This window comes from Rhamphochromis longiceps, linkage group LG3 (assembly GCF_057381845.1).
Source record: "Rhamphochromis longiceps isolate RC_006_pf linkage group LG3, R_longiceps_female_GT1.1, whole genome shotgun sequence".
NCBI lineage: Eukaryota > Metazoa > Chordata > Actinopteri > Cichliformes > Cichlidae > Rhamphochromis > Rhamphochromis longiceps.
In genome coordinates this window covers 47,978,098-47,999,417 of record NC_140559.1, presented here as the reverse complement: position 1 = coordinate 47,999,417, position 21,320 = coordinate 47,978,098, and the positions used below count along the sequence as shown (strand labels likewise).

The 21,320-nt window shown below is 41.9% G+C and overlaps 1 protein-coding gene across 1 annotated transcript; it reads left to right on the top strand.

Moving 5' to 3' along the window:
• The first annotated feature begins 767 nt into the window (after positions 1 to 767).
• LOC146675104 (uncharacterized) lies at positions 768 to 2,587 on the top strand. The gene is made up of 7 exons (XM_085385436.1): positions 768 to 773; positions 957 to 1,021; positions 1,112 to 1,260; positions 1,365 to 1,552; positions 1,719 to 1,780; positions 1,935 to 2,122; positions 2,463 to 2,587. The coding sequence occupies exons 1-7, from the start codon at positions 768 to 770 to the stop codon at positions 2,585 to 2,587; spliced, it is 783 nt and encodes a 260-aa protein (XP_085241562.1).
• The last annotated feature ends 18,733 nt before the right edge of the window (positions 2,588 to 21,320 follow it).

The following is a 21,320-nucleotide window of genomic DNA, read 5'->3' as shown; positions in this document are numbered from 1 at the left end:
TACCAAGGTTATAAAACTTGGAAAACCTTTTTGCCAAGCTTTACACATCCAGGGATGGATAATTCATCCAGCGGTGTTTAGCTCATTTACCTACAGTCTTTTTTACTTGAAGTCAGTATTATTGCTGGATTTTTTTTCTCCTCTCAAAGGAGACAAGCTCTTAAACTTTGTTAAGAGTGGCCTTAAGGCTTGTTCTCACTGAATATGTCTTCATATTTGAACAAAGATTTTCAGTGATGAAGTTTAATGAATCCAGATACAGATTCTCTTTCACTCACCTGTCTACTGTCTTTCGCATCTTCACCTCATGTATTGAACCTGAGTTTATAGCACTTATTCCACCAAACACACTAAATTTATCTCACCGAATAAGGAAGAATCACTGCAAAACTGCACACAGTAATTTAACTACTTAAATTTAAAATGGTAGCTTGGTGGTAAGCACTGTTATTTCACGGCAAAAAGGTCCTGAGTTTGAATCTTGGGTCTTTCTGTGTGGAAATTGCATGTTTTCTCCATTTTAACATGAGTTTTCTCCAGGTGCTCTGGCATCCTCCCACAGAAAGACATGTTAGTGCAATTAGATTAACTGGTGATTCTTAATTTCCCATACTGTGCATCTTGAAATGATTCACAGCACTTGACTTGTTCCATTTTATTTGTCATTTTACGGCCTTATTCCAAAATGGATTATATTCATTTTCACCTCAAAATTCTACACACATTACAAAACTTTATTGACAGTCTTTGCCATGACATTTGTGAATATGAGCGTGAATGGTTGTCAGTCTCTGTCTGTGTTAGCTCTGTGATCTACCAGAGCTACTCTCTGTAAGGGTCAAGACCTCAGCTTTTTCCTTTAAATAATCTTCTGTTAATGTATTTTAACATATAATATATATCACGTACACAAACAGATAAATGTGATTTTAAGAAAATCTGCTTTGTGTCTGTAGATTGAACCTGCTTACAAAAACTCGTTCCCTTCTTCCTTTGTCTCCTTGGCTGTTGTGAGCTTCAGGTAATTTCAGTATTTTGACATATACTGTTAAGAGCACTGACCTAATGCCCTAAATATTCAAAACTATCCTTTTTGTCTCTGCATTTACAGGCAAGGATCAGTCATCAACACCATAGAACTTAAGTTTGTAAACTCATCTGCTCCAAATTACACTGAAATTAGAAATGTTTTGATCAGTACAGCATCAAACGTGACAGGCTTTGACATCGAAAGGGCCTCCATCACTGTCAGTGCCACATGTGAGTAACATTTCGTGATGTTTGATCAAAAAGTCTCAAAGTTTTTAGAAGGACTTAGTTAAATGTTTTATGTCCATTTTGTCCTCATTTTAAATCTACCACAGCGATCCCAACAACAAACACAACAACATCAGGGACTACAGCTACTCCAACAACTATCACAATTACAAAAGCTCCGACTGCACCTGTCCAAGTTTTTCTGTTTCTACAGTTCCTTGAACCATATGTACCTGAACTCACAGACCCCACCAGCAGTGTATATCAAGATCGCAAAATACGAGTTGAAGAGACGGTGAGTAATATTTCAACTTAATATATCTTTTAATGACTGACACTTTATCTAGAGAACAAATCTGAAATCATACATTTTATTTCATTTGAATAGGCATTTTTAGACAATGTAATTTTGAAGTTGTTTCACCATGTTTAAATTTTCTTTTTGTGTTAATTTTTTGCAGTGTGATAGAATCTACAAATCAAAATTTATTTTCTTCATCCGTGCCATTGTCATTCGGTTCAGGTAAAACATGTTTTTAACAGTGATTAAGTTACTTTCCTCTAAATTATTATTTTAATTTAATTTTGAATGTTAAAAGTGCCATGCACCATAGTTAAACCGTTCAATAATCTGCAATCATTATCTAACATCTGACTCACTTTGTTTCATGGCACAGTCTTTTTAGAGTCCAAACACGAGTGGATAGAACTGAGACACAGGTGGAGCTTGTGTTCAATCAAACAGCACCCAATGCACAAGTCCCAAATAATACTACTATTATTCAAACTATGAAAAAGGCTATTAACAGTTCCAGCAGCAATTTCAGTATTGCCATAGTTCCTGACACTATATCAGTAACTTCTGGTGAGTATTTGAAAATGTAACCAAAAGTTATTTTGACATTCATGAAGGATAAAGATAATAGTTTAGGTTGTACATAGATATATATTAATCTATTTTTGATAAATATTTTATTGTTCCAGTCAGTGTTACACCTGCTACACCAACTCCTAATTGCACTATGACATCAACTGCTACCCCTTCAAAACCAGCATCAATAACTGTGACAACTACGACCATAATTTCTACGACAACAGAAAAAACTATTCAAACAACAACTGCAGTGACCGTGAAATCTGCTACAACTAATACTTCAGCAACAACAGTACTTGAACCAGCCACTTTTGTGGCTACTATGGCACAGGCTCCTACAGCAACCACCATGGTGTCATACACATCTACAACAACAATAGTGGAAAGTGCAAGACTTCCTTCTTCAGCAGCTACTGCAGAAACAACAATCACTGTGAGAACGACAACAACTATTGAAGCACGTATATCTGGAAACACATGTAAGATAGACTAATTGAAATGATAAGTGTTACATTTAAATCAGCTAAATCAGCTAAGATTTTCTCATTGCTTTTTCTCTTCATTTCCAGCTTCAGGAGGATTGAGCCACAAGACAAGTCTCTACACTGCTTCCTGCCTCATGTTGTTGACATGGCTATTTGCAAACCATCAATAGCTAATTTACATTTGAAATACAAGTGCAGGAAAACAATTACATTTATTCCATTGTTATCAAAAATGCAGCATCCTTGAATGGCTTAACTGTTGCGTGAAACATCATGAAAATCTAGCCTTGCATTAACAGACACAGTGGTATATCTGGGGGGCATTTCTGTCTTTTATTCCCGTATTTTAAAATTACCATTACCTATGTTTAAGTGCAGTTCGTCTTTGTTTTGGAAAATGTAAACTGTGATGCTTATGAAACAGACAGTTGTTACTCTAACTAATAAAAGTCCTTCTCTCATTTGATGAACCAAAAGATGATTTAAATTAGACAGCATTCAAAAACGTCGTTATTTTCACCATAAATGCTTAGTTACAGTATATTAAAATTAATGGAGAGTTTTCCCCCAACTGATGTATTAAAAGCTACCATGGGATGACTCTTACGGCACACAAAAATGAAATTTCCTGCTCCTCACTTCATAGAAAAATAATCACCAAAGCAATGGAGGTCTTATCTTTGTAAATTCACGTCTGACAAGTTGTTATCATAGCATAGTGATATTTGACTCCTGTCTGGGCCTTGACTCCCATGTAAAATCTTTGTGTCGTTCCTGTTTCTATCATTTAAGAAACATCTTTAAACTGCGACATGTGGTCTATTCAGCTGAACTGGAAAAACTCATTCATGCATTTGTGTCATCACGCTTAGATTACTGTAAGTCCCTGTTTACTACCTTGGATATCTCTCTCTCGCCTCCAGGCAATACAAAACGCAGCAGCCAGACAAACTCGTTCTATCAAGCGTGTTCACATTACTCCGGTCTTATATTCTTTACATTGGCTTCCAATAGAGTTTAGAATTCGTTTTAAAATTCTTGTTTTAACATACAGAGCACTAAATGGCCAGGCCCCAGATTATTTATCCAAGCTTCTTAAAAAAATAAAGTAAAATAAAAATAAAATACACTGCTGCTCGTCATCTCCGCTCACAGACTCAGAGTCTGTTGGTTGTTCCCCGTACACGAATGAAGACAAAAGGGGACAGAGCCTTTCAGTCTGTTGCACCAAGGCTGTGGAATAGTTTACCGCTACAATTATGTTTGCTTGACTCTGTGGATTGTTTTAAAAAGCAGTTAAAAACATTTATGTTCAAACAAGCCTTTTGCTGATCTATGTATTTTATATTCTTTACATTCTTTACATTTGATCTTTTACATTGTGTATAATGTCTATTGATTGTATTGTTTATTTTAATATTTGTGTACAGCACTTTGTGACTGCCTGTCTGTGAAAAGCGCTTAATAAATAAACTTTACTTACTTACTACTTACTTACATAGTATGACTGCTTTTAATGTCGCTCTTTTAATGATCTGTTAATGCATATAATTTACATGTGTGTGTTCACTTGTCTATACTAAATGTCAATTCAATAATGAGGGCTCATCATAATGAACTGAACATTGTTTATTGATAAACAGGTTTTCCACCAATATTTAAATTGCTAAATCAGACAAATATCTTTAAAGTGCAATGTCGCGGGCTCCTTCTCCTAAACTTCCTCCGAACAAATACAGGCGTAGTCGGAAAGCATTCAGTGTGGATAATTTATTTATTTTGCCGGCCTCCCAGGTGCACAAAAAGTTATTTACAAAGAAATAGAACTGACTTAAGTCAGCACAAACAAATATCTATATACAAAACACAGTCTGCATGTTACCCTCTCTGTAACAGCTCACTGGAAAGAAAGCAAAAGCAACAGGTGGGCCCTGACCGCCTTCTCTTATACCCCATAGCCCCTCCCACTAGGCGTAATAGTCATCTCTTTATTATTATCAAACCGTCTTTCCCCCTCAGCTTATTTCCTGCTGTAGTCCTACAATACATATATGTATATACAGACATTTATGGCCACTTCCCGGCAGCCTACAGTGTTTCACAATAACACCAAACAAACCAAAAGAATAATGCAGTTCACGTGACTCTTCAAGCGCGCGTGAACCCACTATTTAAACCCCGGAACCCCATACCATCGGCTTGCATAACCCCCGTATAATTCGGCGATCATAGCGAGTCTCCGCGACCGGCTTTATGGAAGGTAAGTGGGAAAATACGTTGGCCACCTTCTGCGCTGCTCAAACTATACCTCTCACCCCTTTTTGTTTATCTGCCCGGTCGCCGAAAAGCCGCGCAGCCCCGGTAATTGTAAAAACTAATGGTGGTGGTGCGTGTATGCGCCCAGATCAGCTGTCGGCGGCTCGGGACGGGGTGACTCCGTCACATCATCCCCTTCCACCCGGAGGTTGGCGTTGTGCGGCAACCTGGAGAGATAATCTGCCACTACATTGAGCTTGCCTGGTCTGTGACGGATGATGAATCTGAAAGGCTGCAGTGAAAGGTACCAGCGTGTCAGTCGGCTGTTATGGTCCTTCATGGAATGGATCCAGGTGAGCGCTCGATGATCAGTTTCCAGCTCAAACTCTCTTCCAAGTAAATAATACCTGAGTTTCTCCAGTGCCCACTTAATGGCCAAAGCCTCCTTCTCCACCGTTGAGTAGTTGGTTTCCCGTGGCAGCAGCTTGCGGCTCAGGTATAGGACCGGATGCTCATCTCCCGGGTCCCCTTGGGCCAGCACTGCTCCCAGGCCACTTTTGGAGGCATCCACCTGGACCAGAAACTTCTTCCTGAAGTCGGGGCTCCTGAGAACTGGAGTCGTACACAGGCAGGTTTTCAGCCCGTTGAAGGCTTGTTCACATTCCGCTGTCCATATGACAGGATTCCGTTGGTCTTTGCTGGTCAATGCAGTAAGAGGGGCCGCAATAGTTGCAAACTGGGGCACAAATCTTCGGTACCAGCCAACCAGCCCCAGGAAAGACCGGACTTCCTTTTTTGTGCGAGGCCGAGGGCAGTTCTGGATAGCGTCCACTTTATCCATCTGCGGGCGCACCTCACCTCTGCCCACTTGGTAGCCAAGGTAGCGGGTCTCCTGCCGTGCCCACTCACATTTAGAGGGGTTGAGGGTCAATCCTGCCTTATGGATTCTTCCCAGGACTTCGGACAAGTGCTGCAGATGCTCCTCCCAGGTGTTGCTGAAGATCACTACATCATCCAGGTAGGCAGCACTATAGGGGTCACACCCCTGTAGTAATTTGTCCATCAGCCTTTGAAAGGTGGCCGGTGCCCCATGTAGGCCAAATGGCATCACTGTGAACTGGAACAGGCCGGCAGGGGTCCTGAAGGCGGTGTACGGTCGAGAAGACTCCTCCAGTGGCACTTGCCAGTACCCTTTACACAGATCCAAGGTGGTGATGTACCTGGCCGCTCCGATCTTCTCCAGCAAGTCCTCGATTCGAGGCATGGGGTAGGCATCAAACTCTGAAATAGAATTTAGCTTCCGGAAATCAATGCAGATGCGTAGGGAGCCATCCTTCTTGAAGATGATGACCACCGGGCTACACCACTCTGAGCAGGACGGCTCTATCACCCCAAGCTCCAGCATCTTCTCCACCTCCTGTCGCAGTTTCTCCACCAAGTGTTGTGGAATCCGGTATGGCCGTTGGCGGATGGGATGTCCCTCCTTTAGGCGTATCACATGTTCGACAAGGGTGGTCCTGCCGGGGTTAACTGAACACAAAGAGGGAGTCTCCCGAAGGATTTGGAGTAGCTCCGCCGCCTGTTGTAGGGTGAGATGAGTCAACACCGGAAACATCGGATCGGCTCCCTGCTCGGGTTCGGTCTTCCCTTCTCTTGGCACTTCTCTTGCCATCAGAGCTTTCGCAGGGGCCTGGTGGGGACGCTCTTCCCATTCTTTCAGGAGATTCACATGGTAAGTCTGCTTCTGTTTTCTCTTTTCAGGATGATGAATCTCATAGGTCACTGGCCCCATTCTGCGAAGAACTGTGTATGGCCCTTGCCATTTCGCCAGCAGTTTACTGTTGGCTGAGGGGAGAAGTAACAACACCTTTTGACCAGGTTGAAACTCACGTTGCCGGGCCTGTTGGTCATACCAGGTCTTCTGGCTTCGTTGAGCGTCTCGCAGGTTGACCTCGGCCTCTTCATGGTATCTCCCCAACCGATCTCTCATTTCCAGCACAAATTGCACCACTCCTTTCTCATTTGCAGCAGAAGCAGGAGACTCCCAACCCTTCTGGAGGAGATCCAACGGGCCCTGCACATCCCAACCATAGAGTAGCTCGAATGGTGAGAAACCAGTGGAAGCCTGGGGAACTTCTCTGTACGCAAACAGCAGGAAGGGTAGCCACTGGTCCCAGTCTTTCCCAGTGTCTGACACAAACTTCTGCAACATCCTCTTCAAAGTTTGGTTGAACCTCTCCACCAACCCATCTGTCTGTGGATGGTAAGGTGACGTCCTGATGGCAGAGATGCCTAGCTGATTGTGGAAGAGCTGCATCAACCTAGAGGTAAAGTTAGTCCCTTGGTCAGTCAAAATCTCATCTGGTATCCCCACCCGGGAGAACAGCTGTACCAGTGCACGCAGAACATTGGGTGCCGTGAGCGTACGCAGGGGGAAAGCTTCCGGGAAACGAGTCGCATAATCACACACCACCAAAATGTACTGATGACCCCGACTACTTTTTACCAGAGGACCCACAATGTCCATAGCTATCCTACGGAAGGGGGTGGAGATGACTGGAAGTGGCTGTAGCAGAGCCCTGTCAGACTTGCGAGCTGGACATGTTTTCTGGCAGATAGGGCATGTACGGCAATATTTCTGTATGTCTGTGTACATTGACGGCCAAAAGAAACGTGAGCTAACTCGCATATAGGTTTTTTGGCGACCCAAATGACCTGCCCAGGGGAGGGTATGTGCTAGGTGCATAATGAGGGGTCTACAACTAGAAGGTATCACAAGCCGTTGGTGGTCACCGTCAACTGCATACAACACATTTTTGTCAACAATGAACTTCTCTTTCCCTCCCCATTTCCCAGTTCCCCCTTCAGTCACATTAGCAAACAAAACTTTCAACGTTTCATCCTCCCTTTGCAACAAAGTGATATTTTCTGGCACATCCCATTTCATGTTCTTAGTGTCCGGCCCCTTTGACCATAGCTGCTTTTCAAAGCGGCGTTGGCGGCGGGATTTTCTTGGCCCCTTAGTGCCACCCTCGCACAGACTACCGTCAAAGTCTGGCAAGGGTTGGCATCCAGCCTTCGCCTGGGCTCTAGTGACCACTGGGCCAGACACATTTAATTTAGCATTCCCCTTATCCCCCATATCAGTCTCGGTCCACTGTTCTTCTTTTTCTTGCAGCAAATCCATGAGTACAGGCAAGTCCATCCCCAGAATAACCTCTACAGGCAAGTTCTGGACCACCCCAACTGATAACAGGTATGGCTGTTCATTAATAGTCACTGTTACCTCCACTTTTGGGTATGGATGTTTATCACCATGCACACATAAAACTTCTTCCTGTCTGCTATAGTCCACACTGTTCACTGGTACCAAACTATGCTTAATTAAAGACATAAAACTACCAGTGTCCAGCAAAGCAGTAGCCTGCTGACCATTGACCTTCACTTTTTTATAGCGTTGCACATCCACTGGCTGGACCCTTGTGGGCTCCATTTCCAGCCGGGGTGCATAGCAGGCACCAGTGACTTTAGCCTTCCGGATAGGGCATACCGAGGCTTTATGACCTGGCTGCTGGCAATAATAACAAAGAAAGTCCTTACCCGGCCCTCGTACGTTGAATACCTTGGGGTTCCCGGGTGGCTCTGGGTTGCTCTCCCTCTTCAGAAGACCCGATGATGGGAGTGGTGGTCGCTGTGGCGTCCCAGATGAGCGTGCAGGTGGTGCTCCTTTACGCGCATTGAAGTACTGTGACACCAGCTTAGCGGCGGTCAGTCCATCTGCTGGCTCATGCTCCCTCACCCAGGTCCTCACCTCCCCTGGAAGTACGCGGATTAACTGCTCCATGATGATAGCTTCTCCCATCTCTTCTTTTGTATGCTGCTCTGGTCGGATCCAGCGCCGATAGAGGCCCTTCAGGCGATAATAGGTCTCTGTGGGGCTCTCACCAGGTGGAACAGTATTGGACCGAAACCTCTGCCGATACGTCTCAGGGGAAATGTCAAATTTGGTTAGCAACGCAGCTTTTAAATCTTCATAACGATAGGCTCTTTCTTCATCCATTGAAGTGTAGGCCTCCAACGCCTTCCCTGATAGCAGTGGAACTAGACGACAGGCCCATTCACTCTCTGGCCATCTCCAGGTTTTGGCAACTCGCTCAAAACGCAACAAATAGTTCTCAATGTCTTCCCCCATCTGATAAGGTGGAATTTTTGGCCCAGCAGATCGCATCCACTCTGGGACTGACTGGTTGAGGCTGTTGGTCACTGCTTGTGACTGACGAGAGGGAACCTCCTCTGGGGAATCCCGGTATCCTCTTTGACGTGCAGGTGTAGGCAGAACCATTCTGGGGCTGCTTGCTGTTGCTGTGCTTGGTGTGGCCGTTGCTGCTGTGGTGCTTGCTCCGGCTGGTGCTTGGACTGGACTTTGCTGACCAGCAAAACCTGAATGCGGCTGAGCATTGGGAGGGGAAACAGTCCTCAGCCCCCTGAGTTCTGCCAAAAAAACCTCCTCTCTCCTTTGCTGTCCCGCCAGGAAGTCCCTCATCATCGCAATCAGCTCTCCATTTGGGTCACGTGCTGCGGTCGCAGCAGTCGGCAATTCTGGACCAATTCTGCCCGAAACCTCCTCCTCCTCCTCTGCTGAAGAAGATGACGGCACTGTGTCCCATGCCAGCTCCTCTGCTGTCTTCCCCGCCGGAAGCTCATGCTGCTGGGACCGCAGCCCTGTGCGCTTAACTGGGAGGCACGTTTTCCTCTTCCGACTAGCCATCCCACTCCTGACACCATATGTCGCGGGCTCCTTCTCCTAAACTTCCTCCAAACAAATACAGGCGTAGTCGGAAAGCATTCAGTGTGGATAATTTATTTATTTTGCCGGCCTCCCAGGTGCACAAAAAGTTATTTACAAAGAAATAGAACTGACTTAAGTCAGCACAAACAAATATCTATATACAAAACACAGTCTGCATGTTACCCTCTCTGTAACAGCTCACTGGAAAGAAAGCAAAAGCAACAGGTGGGCCCTGACCGCCTTCTCTTATACCCCATAGCCCCTCCCACTAGGCGTAATAGTCATCTCTTTATTATTATCAAACCGTCTTTCCCCCTCAGCTTATTTCCTGCTGTAGTCCTACAATACATATATGTATATACAGACATTTATGGCCACTTCCCGGCAGCCTACAGTGTTTCACAATAACACCAAACAAACCAAAAGAATAATGCAGTTCACGTGACTCTTCAAGCACGCGTGAACCCACTATTTAAACCCCGGAACCCCATACCATCGGCTTGCATAACCCCCGTATAATTCGGCGATCATAGCGAGTCTCCGCGACCGGCTTTATGGAAGGTAAGTGGGAAAATACATTGGCCACCTTCTGCGCTGCTCAAACTATACCTCTCACCCCTTTTTGTTTATCTGCCCGGTCGCCGAAAAGCCGCGCAGCCCCGGTAATTGTAAAAACTAATGGTGGTGGTGCGTGTATGCGCCCAGATCAGCTGTCGGCGGCTCGGGACGGGGTGACTCCGTCACATGCAACCTAACTTTGATTTTGGGTTTTACATGCATTACTACCTGTTTTAGATACATTTACATCATAAGAAATTAATGCTTTGAAAAACAGCTCTTGCTGTGTGCGCTGCCTGTTTGAAGAATGTGCAAGAATTTCAGTCTCTAGATGTGCAAAGCTGGTAGAGACATACCCTAAAAGACTGGCAGCTGTAATTGCAGCAAAAGGTGGTTCTACAAAGTATTGACTCAGGGGGCTGAATAATTACACACACCCCACTTTGCAGTTATTTATTTGTAAAAAAATGTTTGGAATCATGTATGATTTTCATTCCACTTCTCACGTGTACACCACTTTGTATTGGTCTTTCACGTGGAATTCCAATAAAATTGATTCATGTTTGTGGCTGTAATGTGACAAAATGTGGAAACGTTCAAAGGGGCTGAATACTTTTGCAAGCCACTGTATTGTTTATTATGACTGTGGTTTTACGTGGCCTATCAACACAATTTAAAAACTGGTTATATCACCTTGTTGCTTTGTCATCTTAAAGTGGCCGTGTGATTGGCTTACCACAACTACTTTATTCTTCCTCAGTCAAAGGGCATCACTCATGCGATTGTTTTGCACGCTTAGCTTCAGGTGTTGTGCCAAAAAGTGATTGTTTGCCAGAAAGTGATTGCCGCCCGAGGGAGCCCACGCACCTGCTTAAAGCTGTAGCCCCCAGATTACTTACAGCTACTTCCATGCAACTCATACAAGATGCGGTAAACTGACGACAGCTTCAACCGTCTGTTTGTTGAAAAATAGTAACGCGACCGTACCGCATTTTGTTGTTAGTAACGGTAACTGCGTTGTAACGATAGAAATAGTAATTAGTTAGATTATTTGTTACTGAAAAAAGTAACGCCATTACTTGTAACGCTGTTATTCCCATCACTGCACAGGGCTAATGCAGAGAGGCACTCACATTCACAATTATGGGTAATTTAGAATCACCAGTTAACCTAACCACGCTAAAAGCATGTCTTTGGATGGTGGGAGGAAGCCAGAGAACTCATGCAACCACCGGGAGAACATGCAAACTCCACAGAGAAAGGCCTCGGCTAGTTGATGGAGTCAAACCCCTCAAGTTCCTTCTTGCTGTGTGACAACAGTGCAAACCACTGCACCACATAGCTGTCAATCCATACTTAAAAAAGAGTAGGAAAGCTGTGATTACTAGGCTTGATAAAGAATTATTTTTACATTTTTGTCCTTGTGCCATAGCGTGCACATGGCTTTTTCGCCTCTTATAACCCCAGTGATTCTCCTGTGGTTTGAAACCTCTATTTTCTTGTGATATTGCGAGTCCAGGAAACTCACCACTCTTGCTAGATATTATCACATCATCTCAACAAGAATAAATTAAATTTCATGTAGATCCTACATGATATAATTACGTTTACCACAAAAACATAAAATTATTTTGTTCAAATTACAAGTTAGACTCTTGTAAATGTAACAACCACGCAATTTCACTTTTTTGAGTGTTGTGTACCACGATAAAATCACACTTCCTGCACAGCTCTCTCTCGCTCTCTCCACCCCCATCTGCCTCTGGATCAAGGACTTCCTGACAAATAGACCACAGTCTGTCAGACTCGGCCCCCACCGGTCCAGCACCATCACACTCAGCACCGGGTCTCCACAAGGATGTGTTTTGAGTCCCCTCCTGTTTACGCTCTACACATCTGACTGCTCCCCTACCCATCTCTCAAACACCATCATAAAGTTTGCGGATGACACCACAGTGGTTGGACTCATCTCAAGGGGGGATGAGTCGGACTACAGAGATGAGGTCAACAGACTGACTGAGTGGTGTTCAGTTAACAACCTCCAACTGAACACCACGAAAACTAAAGAACTTATCTTGGACTTCAGGAAGGGCAGAGCAGACCCGGCCCCACTTTACATTTACGGGAGCTGTGTGGAGAGGGTACACTCCATGAGGTTTCTGGGCGTGCAGATATCTGATGACCTCTCCTGGACTGCAAATACTACAGCGGTGGTTAAAAAGGCCCAGCAGCGTCTCCACTTTCTGAGAGTGCTCAGGAGGAACAACCTGGAGGAGAGGCTGCTGGTGACATTTTACAGAGCCACCATAGAGAGCATCCTAACGTACAGCATAACAACATGGTATGCAGGGTGCTCAGCTGTGGACAGGAAAGTACTGCAGAGGGTCATCAACACAGCCCAGAAGATCACTGGCTGCTCTCTGCCCAGCCTGGAGGTCACTGCAAACTCTCGGTACCTCAGCAGAGCTGGCAATATCATCAAGGACTACTCTCACCCCAGCAATCAACTGTTTGAACTATTACCGTCAGGCCAACGGTACAGGTCACATAAAACCAGGACAAACAGATTCAGGGATAGCTTCTTTCCCAGAGCTATCACTGTAGTAAATAAGCACAAAAACAATTGAACATGCTTAGCTATACCATACCGTCACTGCCATTATATTATGCTGCTATTCATACTGTCATTATATTAATGCTGCTATCCTGTATATATTGTACATACTATTGTTTGAGTACTTACGATTGTTTTTTTGTACTTTTTATATTTTACATTTATATTTATTATTGAAACTTGCACCAAGGGAGTGGCACTCCAATTTCGTTGTACTCTGTACAATGACAATAAAGGCTATTCTATTCTATTCTATTCTATTCTATTCTATTCTATTCTATTCTATTCTCCCATTGTACTTCAAGAACAGTTTCCCATCTCAAATCTCTGTTTTCTGCATTATTTGCTTGCTTTATACCCACCAGTCTACCGTTGTGTACAGTGCTGTCTGCCGCTGTTTTTTTCGTTTTTTGTTTTTTCAAAAATTACCTGCGACAAGAAAGCCTCACTTCTGCTGTTCAATACCGATGAAATTTAAACTTTTTAAAATTATACCAAATTGCAAAATGCTTAGCTGTGTCTCTAATAAAACCTCTGTAAGATTGCTCTGCTTCACTTCAGCAGTATCAGATAATGTTCATATGTTGATTCATGGTTTTCTTCAGTTTTTAATCTACTGCAGAATATTCTTAAGGGGTTATCTGCTATAAAAAGCCAGGCCTTCATGTTTTTCAGTGTTTTATTCTCAGTCACTTTGAGACAAAGGTACCTGCTGTGATGCTGCCACCTCTGATGAAGTCTCACAACTGTCAGTACTGATAAATGATCAGAATTATAATATTTCTGAAATTTCCCCGATTCAAATTGAATCGAATCGAATTGGGACTTTGTGAATTGGAATTGAATTGATTATAGAAATCAATGATGATACCCAGCCCTGTGGACATTTATTTTCAGGTACATTCAAGTGCTGATACTTACATCATTTAATTTCTGAATATATAACTTTTTACTTGAAGTGCTTGAATAGTTTCTCCCACACTAAAAACACTAATGATAAAATTATTTTAAGATTACCTAATAAGACTTATTCAGGACAGATAATCACTTATTTTACTTTTCTAACAGTCCTTCACAAAGAGGGAACAGTCTGTCTATTCTCCTCATCTCTCAGCTGGTGCTGGCTCTTCCTCCTCATCTTCCTCACACACTGCTGAGTTTGTCCTGGTGCATCATTGATTGATTGATTGAAGCCTTTACTGAATCCTATGGAGATGAAGGCCATTGGTTGATTATGGGTTTGCGCAGTCTCCTGATCTCCAGTGCATAATTTGGATAAAACAATGAAGTGGATAGCCTCAGTGAAATAATTAATAATGGTTAGCACTGTGGTATTAACTAAGTAGGGTAGCAGCCCAGTGACAAAATCCATCCATCCCAAAGTCAATGGAATAATCACCAACACTTCTTCCCTGTAGGAGACTAAAATGCTGTGAGCATCAGCATCAGGATGAGATTCTTTATCAAAAACATTTTTACTTGTTAATGAAATCAGCATAAGTCAAACTACAATTTCTATTTATCATTTATTTATTTTGAACCAGTTTTAAAGCTCTGCCCCGAAGTAGGTTGACAATATGTGCTATCTTGGCATGATCTGACAAATATGTATCAGAGAGCTGTTTAAAAACTAAACAAGCACTGGGTTAAAACACACCGGCTTCATTCAGCTCACTCTGGAACACTTCAGGGACAGAAAGAAGTTGTTCCTGTTGCTCAGCTTCAGTGGGTGGTAGAGGACACAGGGCGAGATTATCCCGTGGCTCCAAAGGTGAAATTATTGTGGGTGAGGGTTTAGTTTGTGATCGCAAAGCTTGCAGCATCCTTCCTATTTCAGCCACTTGTTGTGGTGTTAGGTTGCAATTACTGGTTCAGGTTCAAGAGATTTACTTGCTGCTTTAAGCTCAATATGTGAACTATTACTTAAAATAGATTAGTAAGAGCTTTAAAACTATGTTATCAATGTTCTTTAGCTTAATGATTGTTTACAGGAACAATCCCTGCTAGTTCCTATAAACACCAATCTTGTGTATGGTTTTATATTGTATAAATAAAGTGACAAAAGCTGACTAAATAACTATATAAACCGCAGCCGGTGCAAGTCACTTGCTGCTGATTCATCCCTGCATATGACCTTTTAACAAAGGCTGCTTAGTATTAACAGGACAAAAGGGCTTTCAGCTTGTTTGTTCAGGCCTTTATGTAATTAAAGCTTTTATTTACATTGTTTGGTAGTTACTTTTCTTAGGTAAGCACAACTGATGAAATTTAAAGGAATTTTTAGTGTGGAGCCACCTAAAGTCTTGTGACGCCCAGCCCCGCAGGTACTGTAGGTTTTTCATTCTGATGCATCTGATGTTGAAACCACATTTTAAAGAAAGTGTAAAGTAAAATTGGTTTTAAAAATCTGTGTATGTGCACTTGTTATTTACTGGAAGTTTGTAGTGGCAAGGTGCAGACCAGGTTACCGTGTAAAAGCAGAAACCTAAACAGCCAGGATTTTCCACGAAATAGTCCAAAATGTGGCTAATTAGACAGAAACCTCCACTAGGTGTCAGTGACGCCTTCCACTACAGCCAACAATAACAAGGAAGAGTATTGGCCTTGGGAATCGCCTTAAGGAAAAACAATGAGCTGTTGTATGCAACCCCTTTTATACCTTTAAAAAGGTGAAGAAAAGTCTTTGAAAACTCTGATTTCTTTGTAGAGCCAATTTATTGATTAAGAAGACTAAGAAGAAGAATGTGTCTTCTAGAGTTCATTTTAAAATCCTCATGTTTGTTTTTAAATGCCTTCACAGTCTTGCCCCGCCTTACCTCTCTGAGCTTCTTCATCCCCACACACCCTGTTGGTCTCTCAGGTCAGCTGACCAGCTGCTCCTGGAGGTACCGAGATCCAGGAGGAAACTCACAGGGGACAGGGCCTTCTCTATCGTGGCTCCTAAATTATGGAATAATCTCACCTTGCACGTTAGAGAGGCCCCTTCACTGTCCACTTTTAAATCACGTCTTTCACCCACTTTTATTCTTTGGCTTTTAATCTCAGTGAGACTTGGTTTCTCTTTTAATTGAAGTAGTTATTTAATTAATTATTTTAGTTTTCTTTTATTTGTTTTTTATTCATATCTCATGTAATTTTATTTTACATTTCCAACGTACAGCACTTTGTGTCAGCTGTGGTTGTTTTAAAGTGCTTTATATATAAAGGTGATGATGATGACGAAGAAGCATTTACAGTCATGGTAAATATCAAGTACACTCTCTTCATATTCTAAAGCTTTATTTATCCTGATCATTAGCAGGTCTTAAAATTAGCTTTAAAAAGGCATGTAAAGAGGCATTATTTATTTAAGAAAGGCTAAGCAAAAATGCAGAAGCATTGTGTGAAAAACTAAGTCCAGTCTTACGGAATTAAAAGAGTAAGTGGCAGCCATAACCATCACGTTATCAAATGCACTTGATTAACTGATAATAAGTAAGTGTGACTACCTCTATTAAGAGAGCAATTTGTGGGTTTTACTGGTTTGGAGTATTCAGGTGTGTGTTAATGCAATACCAAAGAAAGAAAAACATCAGCTGTGTAGAGAAGCAAGTCTCGCTGCTCATGAATGAATAATGAATAATCCCAAAGACAGAGAATGCTCAGAGAAACTGCCACAAGCCAGGAGCTACACGCTAGACTCTAGGCTTCAGTTAATTCAGTGTTGCCAGTAATAGTTGATTTAAAATCCAGTAATCCAGGTAAAGTTTGTTTATTTGTGAATCAAAATCAAAAGCACTGTACAATAAGCATGTGGTTACCAAATGTTTTATTTTCCTTCACTGCCACCATCTGAATTGCAAAAGAACATTACACAATATTTGTGGCAAACTGACAACAATGGGCTTTTTGTCCTGAACCGCAGCTGAACCGATAACAATAAAAGAGGAGCTTCTGGAACTTGAAGTTTTCAGGGTGGAGCCACCGTCTTGCTCTTAAAAGCAGACAGTTAGGGTGAAAATTAACAACAGGCCAAAAACCCCCCAAAAAACCAATTATAACCCAGCCTGTATTTTGCTTGGGGACTGGCCTAATTAGTTTCCTAGTGGGGAAGCGGGCTTAGGTGCACTAATACTGTTTCTCACTGAATTGCATCAACAAATGAAGCTTTACGGTTAGTTAATTGATGTGACTACAGGGCTGGAAGGAAATCTTCAGACTTGTGGTTTTCTTTCAGTAAAAAGAGACTTTTATGACTGTGCTCATCATTTCTAGTAGGTAAATTGTATTCTCACAGACTTCACATTTATGTTTATCTGCAGATTAATTTTCGTGCATATCTTGCTGACCTTCTATAGTCTGACTAAAAGACCTATACTCGCAGTTGAGTAGAATAGATTAATCATTTTAATAGTAAAAGGAATTGCTTTGCTAAATGCCAACTGTTAATTAGGGGTTTAGTAAAAATATGAAAACAATGTTGTGGATGTCATTCAGTCTAATAATTGCTGTCTGCTATGAGGGTGTGACACAGTTTTAATCTATTAGTCATATCCATGTGACACCTACGTGAGCACAAACACCTACATGCACACAAACAGACAGACAGACAGACAGACACACACACACACACACACACACACACACACACACACACACACACACACACACACACACACACACACACACACACACACACTCTATTTACAAGTAGGTAAGTAGAGTCTCACATCTACATAAATTATTGTCAGATGAGATTAAATGTAACAGCCAGTGGCACATTAAACCTTAAAATGGTGAGCAGTGTTTTGCTTTTGTTCTGGGGATGAATGACCTTTGTGTGACAAAACTATGCATGAATTGGTTCAGGGTAAATTTCTCTCATTTAGTAAGTAGTGGCATGTATATAAACCCTGACATATAAAAATGTAGTTCTAATGTTAATTTCAGCTTTTATGGTGCACTCAGTGAACCATAATTTCCACGGAAATTTTGCTGCCTAATCTTTGATACTGATACTGATCTTTAACACTGTTAGTTTCACTTGGCAGGCACACAGCTTGAAACAATGAGGACATGGATGATAAATATGTCTTCACCAAATAAAAGACACCACTGTTTGTTTTTCATTGGTGTCTCTTAAAAATGTGTGTCAGGTTCTTCAAGTTACATTCATGAATTATTTTTACTTCTTCCTGTCACAAAAGAACAATAGTGTTTACACACTCAACTAACGTCATTGATGCTAGATGTTACCCGAATCTAACGTGACAATGAAAATTTCCCATCAGTAGTTACTTCCTGAGTCAAGATCGAGCTCCAGATCATATGATGTGCTGTGTGTATAATTAGTATAAAAGAACAATGAGGCATCAAAATGTCCTCATGGGATTTTTTTCAGCTTATGTCTTCTCTGATAGATTTATTCGCAGACAAATTCACTGGCCTATGAATTGAACTGCTTTTTGAAAAAAACAGTGCTGTTTAAATCGCCGCTACAACGAGTCTTCAACCTCAGTCTGCGACTGGGGAGAGTGCCCGCCCTATGGAAGACATCCTGCATCGTCCCGGTCCCCAAAAAGAACCGGCCCAATGAGCTGAATGACTTCCGACCGGTGGCACTGACGTCACATCTTATGAAGACTCTAGAGCGGCTCTTCCTCAACCTCCTCTGACCACAGGTACAACATGCCCAGGACCCACTACAGTTTGCATACAAGGCGGGTGTCGGAGTGGAGGATGCCATCCTGTACCTCCTACACAGAGCCCACTCACACCTGGATGGGGGAAAAGGCACGGTCAGGATCCTGTTTCTTGACTTTTCCAGTGCCTTTAATACCATCCGGCCCTGTATGCTTCAGGAAAAACTGAACAGGATGGAGGTGGACCCCTGCCTGGTCGCTTGGATCTCCGACTACCTCACCGACAGACCACAGTACGTCAGGCTGAAGGACATCACGTCTGACACAGTGGTCAGCAGCACAGGAGCACCACAGGGAACTGTGCTGTCCCCTCTTCTCTTCACCCTGTACACCTCTGACTTCGGCTACAACTCTGAATTATGCCACATTCAGAAGTTTGCAGATGACACAGCCATCATGGGGTGTATCTGGGATGATCAGGAAGAGGAGTACAGAAGTCTGGTGAGGAACTTTGTCGCATGGAGTCACACAAACCACCTGCAACTCAACACCTCAAAGACTAAGGAACTGGTTGTGGACTTCGGGAGGTCCAGAGCAGGTCCACTGCCGGTTCAGATAGAGGGGGAGGAGGTGGAGGTGGTCAACAAGTACAAGTACCTCGGGCTGTGGGTGGACAATAAACTGGACTGGTCATGCAACACAGAGCACCTGTATAAAAAAGCCCAAAGCCGACTGTACTTCCTCAGGAGGCTGAGGTCTTTTAACATCTGCAGGAAGCTCCTGAGGATGTTTTACCAGTCGGTGGTTGCTGGAGTACTTTTCTATGCTGTGGTGTGCTGGGGGAGCAGCACAGCAAAGAAGGACTCATCCAGGCTGGAGAAACTGATCAGGAGGGCCATTAACAACCAGAAGAGTCTGTTCAGTGACAGGTTGCTTCTCCCAAAGACAAGAACTAACAGACTTAAAAACTCCTTTGTCCCACACGCCATCAGACTGTTTAACTCCTCTCTGGAGGGGAGAGGGAGGGGAAACAGGAGGACAAAGGAGGGGGGAACAACTAAGCTGTAGTGCCTCTTCACCTCACTGTGCAATACCTTTTGTGCAATACTTTTGTAAATAGTCAACAGTGCAATAGACCTCAATACTTGAAATGTGCAATTCACTTGTATTTTTATTTTTTATTCCTATTTATTCTATTTATCCCCTTCGTATATTTTATTTATATTGTCTCTGTATTTATATGTGTGTGTGTGTGTGTGTGTGTGTGTATATAATATTCTGTAACTCTGTAACTTCTGTCGGTGCTGTGCTTTTTTTGGAAATCGAATTTCCCAGAGGAACCCACCCGAGGGAGATTAATAAAGTTCTATCTATCTATCTATCTATCTATCTATCTATCTATCTATCTATCTATCTATCTATCTATCTATCTATCTATCTATCTATCTATCTATCTATCTATCTATCTATCTCAAAAAAGCAGTGCTGTTTAAATCCAGTGAATTAAAAGCCCCAATGCAAATGTCATAACAAATTAAACCACTCTTCATTTTCTTCATTTCACTTCATGCCTTATATTGACTGAATTGGCCTAAATGCTGTGCTTAAGATAGCCTGTTTCAGTCTTATCCACATTTTACTTTTAAATATTTTTTCTTTGTAATGCCTATTTTGTAAAACCCTCCAAAATGTTGATTTGTTAGGCCATGTTCTTTTAACCCCTTAAAGCTTTTTAAAGCATTCCCATCACAGAAATCACTGTTTTGTTTTTTTTTAAACTAGAAACAGTTTAATTCTGGCTCTCTTTCTCTGACAAATAAATTCTTCATTAAATCCTTTTAGGCTACTTGTTTGCTGCTTTTAGTCATTCTTTGCCATGAGGTTCCTATCAGCATTGTAAGTCCGCATTCCACTGATGTGAACTGATCAGATGTCATAACATCCCGTATGGAAAAGATATATATATAAATCTTATAAAGTTTGTATCTGTCTTGCGTGAAACTTGTATGAAAAGCATACAAGAGTGAAAATAGATATAAGATCCCTTGAAAAATTATATAACTGAAACTTGTATCTTTTGGATACTTATTAAAACAATATATGAAAGTAATGAGAAAGTGGGCACTTTCATGAGTAAATCATGTAAGCCTTATATGATTCACTATATGAAGTAAGCCAAATCTTATGCAAATCTTTTATAAGTTTTTTCTATTTATTTTCCATATAGGATTATTTAACAAACTGAATACTTTGAATTTAAATACTTTTGATGAATAATGGAAAAATGCATAAAATATACAACAAGCATTTTGAGAATAAAAGTATATATTTCCACAATTCTTTTATAGCTTTTTTTAATTTCCTCTTTCTAATTTCCTACAGTGATTAACAAAAAATACAGACAAACAGATGACATCTGTCTTGTAAGTTAACCTTTGCCTTTCACTTTGGAAGAGGAACAAAAGAAAAGTATTTTAAAAATGTGATCTGTAGACATTGCAATGTTATCTTTTCAAAAGTTCCAATGTGAGATCTATTTGCCGAAAAGGAAACCGAACATGCACCACAACAAATGGCCCGAAAATATTGTCTTGTAGTACAACAGGTGCCCGAAAAGGAGTGGGAGGAAGTAATACTCATACTCACTGCCCTTCACATATTTATAGCTCAGTTGTGTAGTGAGTGATCTGATTTCAGAATGGTTTCTTGCCACTCTTAAGTTTCTCTTCCAGTCATTTCCGTATTCTCAATAAAGCTTTAGTAGTTGCCAAATTTAGTCTATGTAACATGACCCCGAAATTGCCCAAAAATCTAAGCAAAATCATATCAGAAAACATCAGACTGACAGCCTGATGTAATTGAAAAA

Coding starts and splice junctions, on each gene's coding strand:
- LOC146675104 (XM_085385436.1), top strand. Junction 1,553..1,718: donor AAATACGAGTTGAAGAGACG/GTGAGTAATATT, acceptor AATTTTTTGCAG/TGTGATAGAATCTACAAATC. Junction 2,123..2,462: donor CACTATATCAGTAACTTCTG/GTGAGTATTTGA, acceptor ACTATGGCACAG/GCTCCTACAGCAACCACCAT.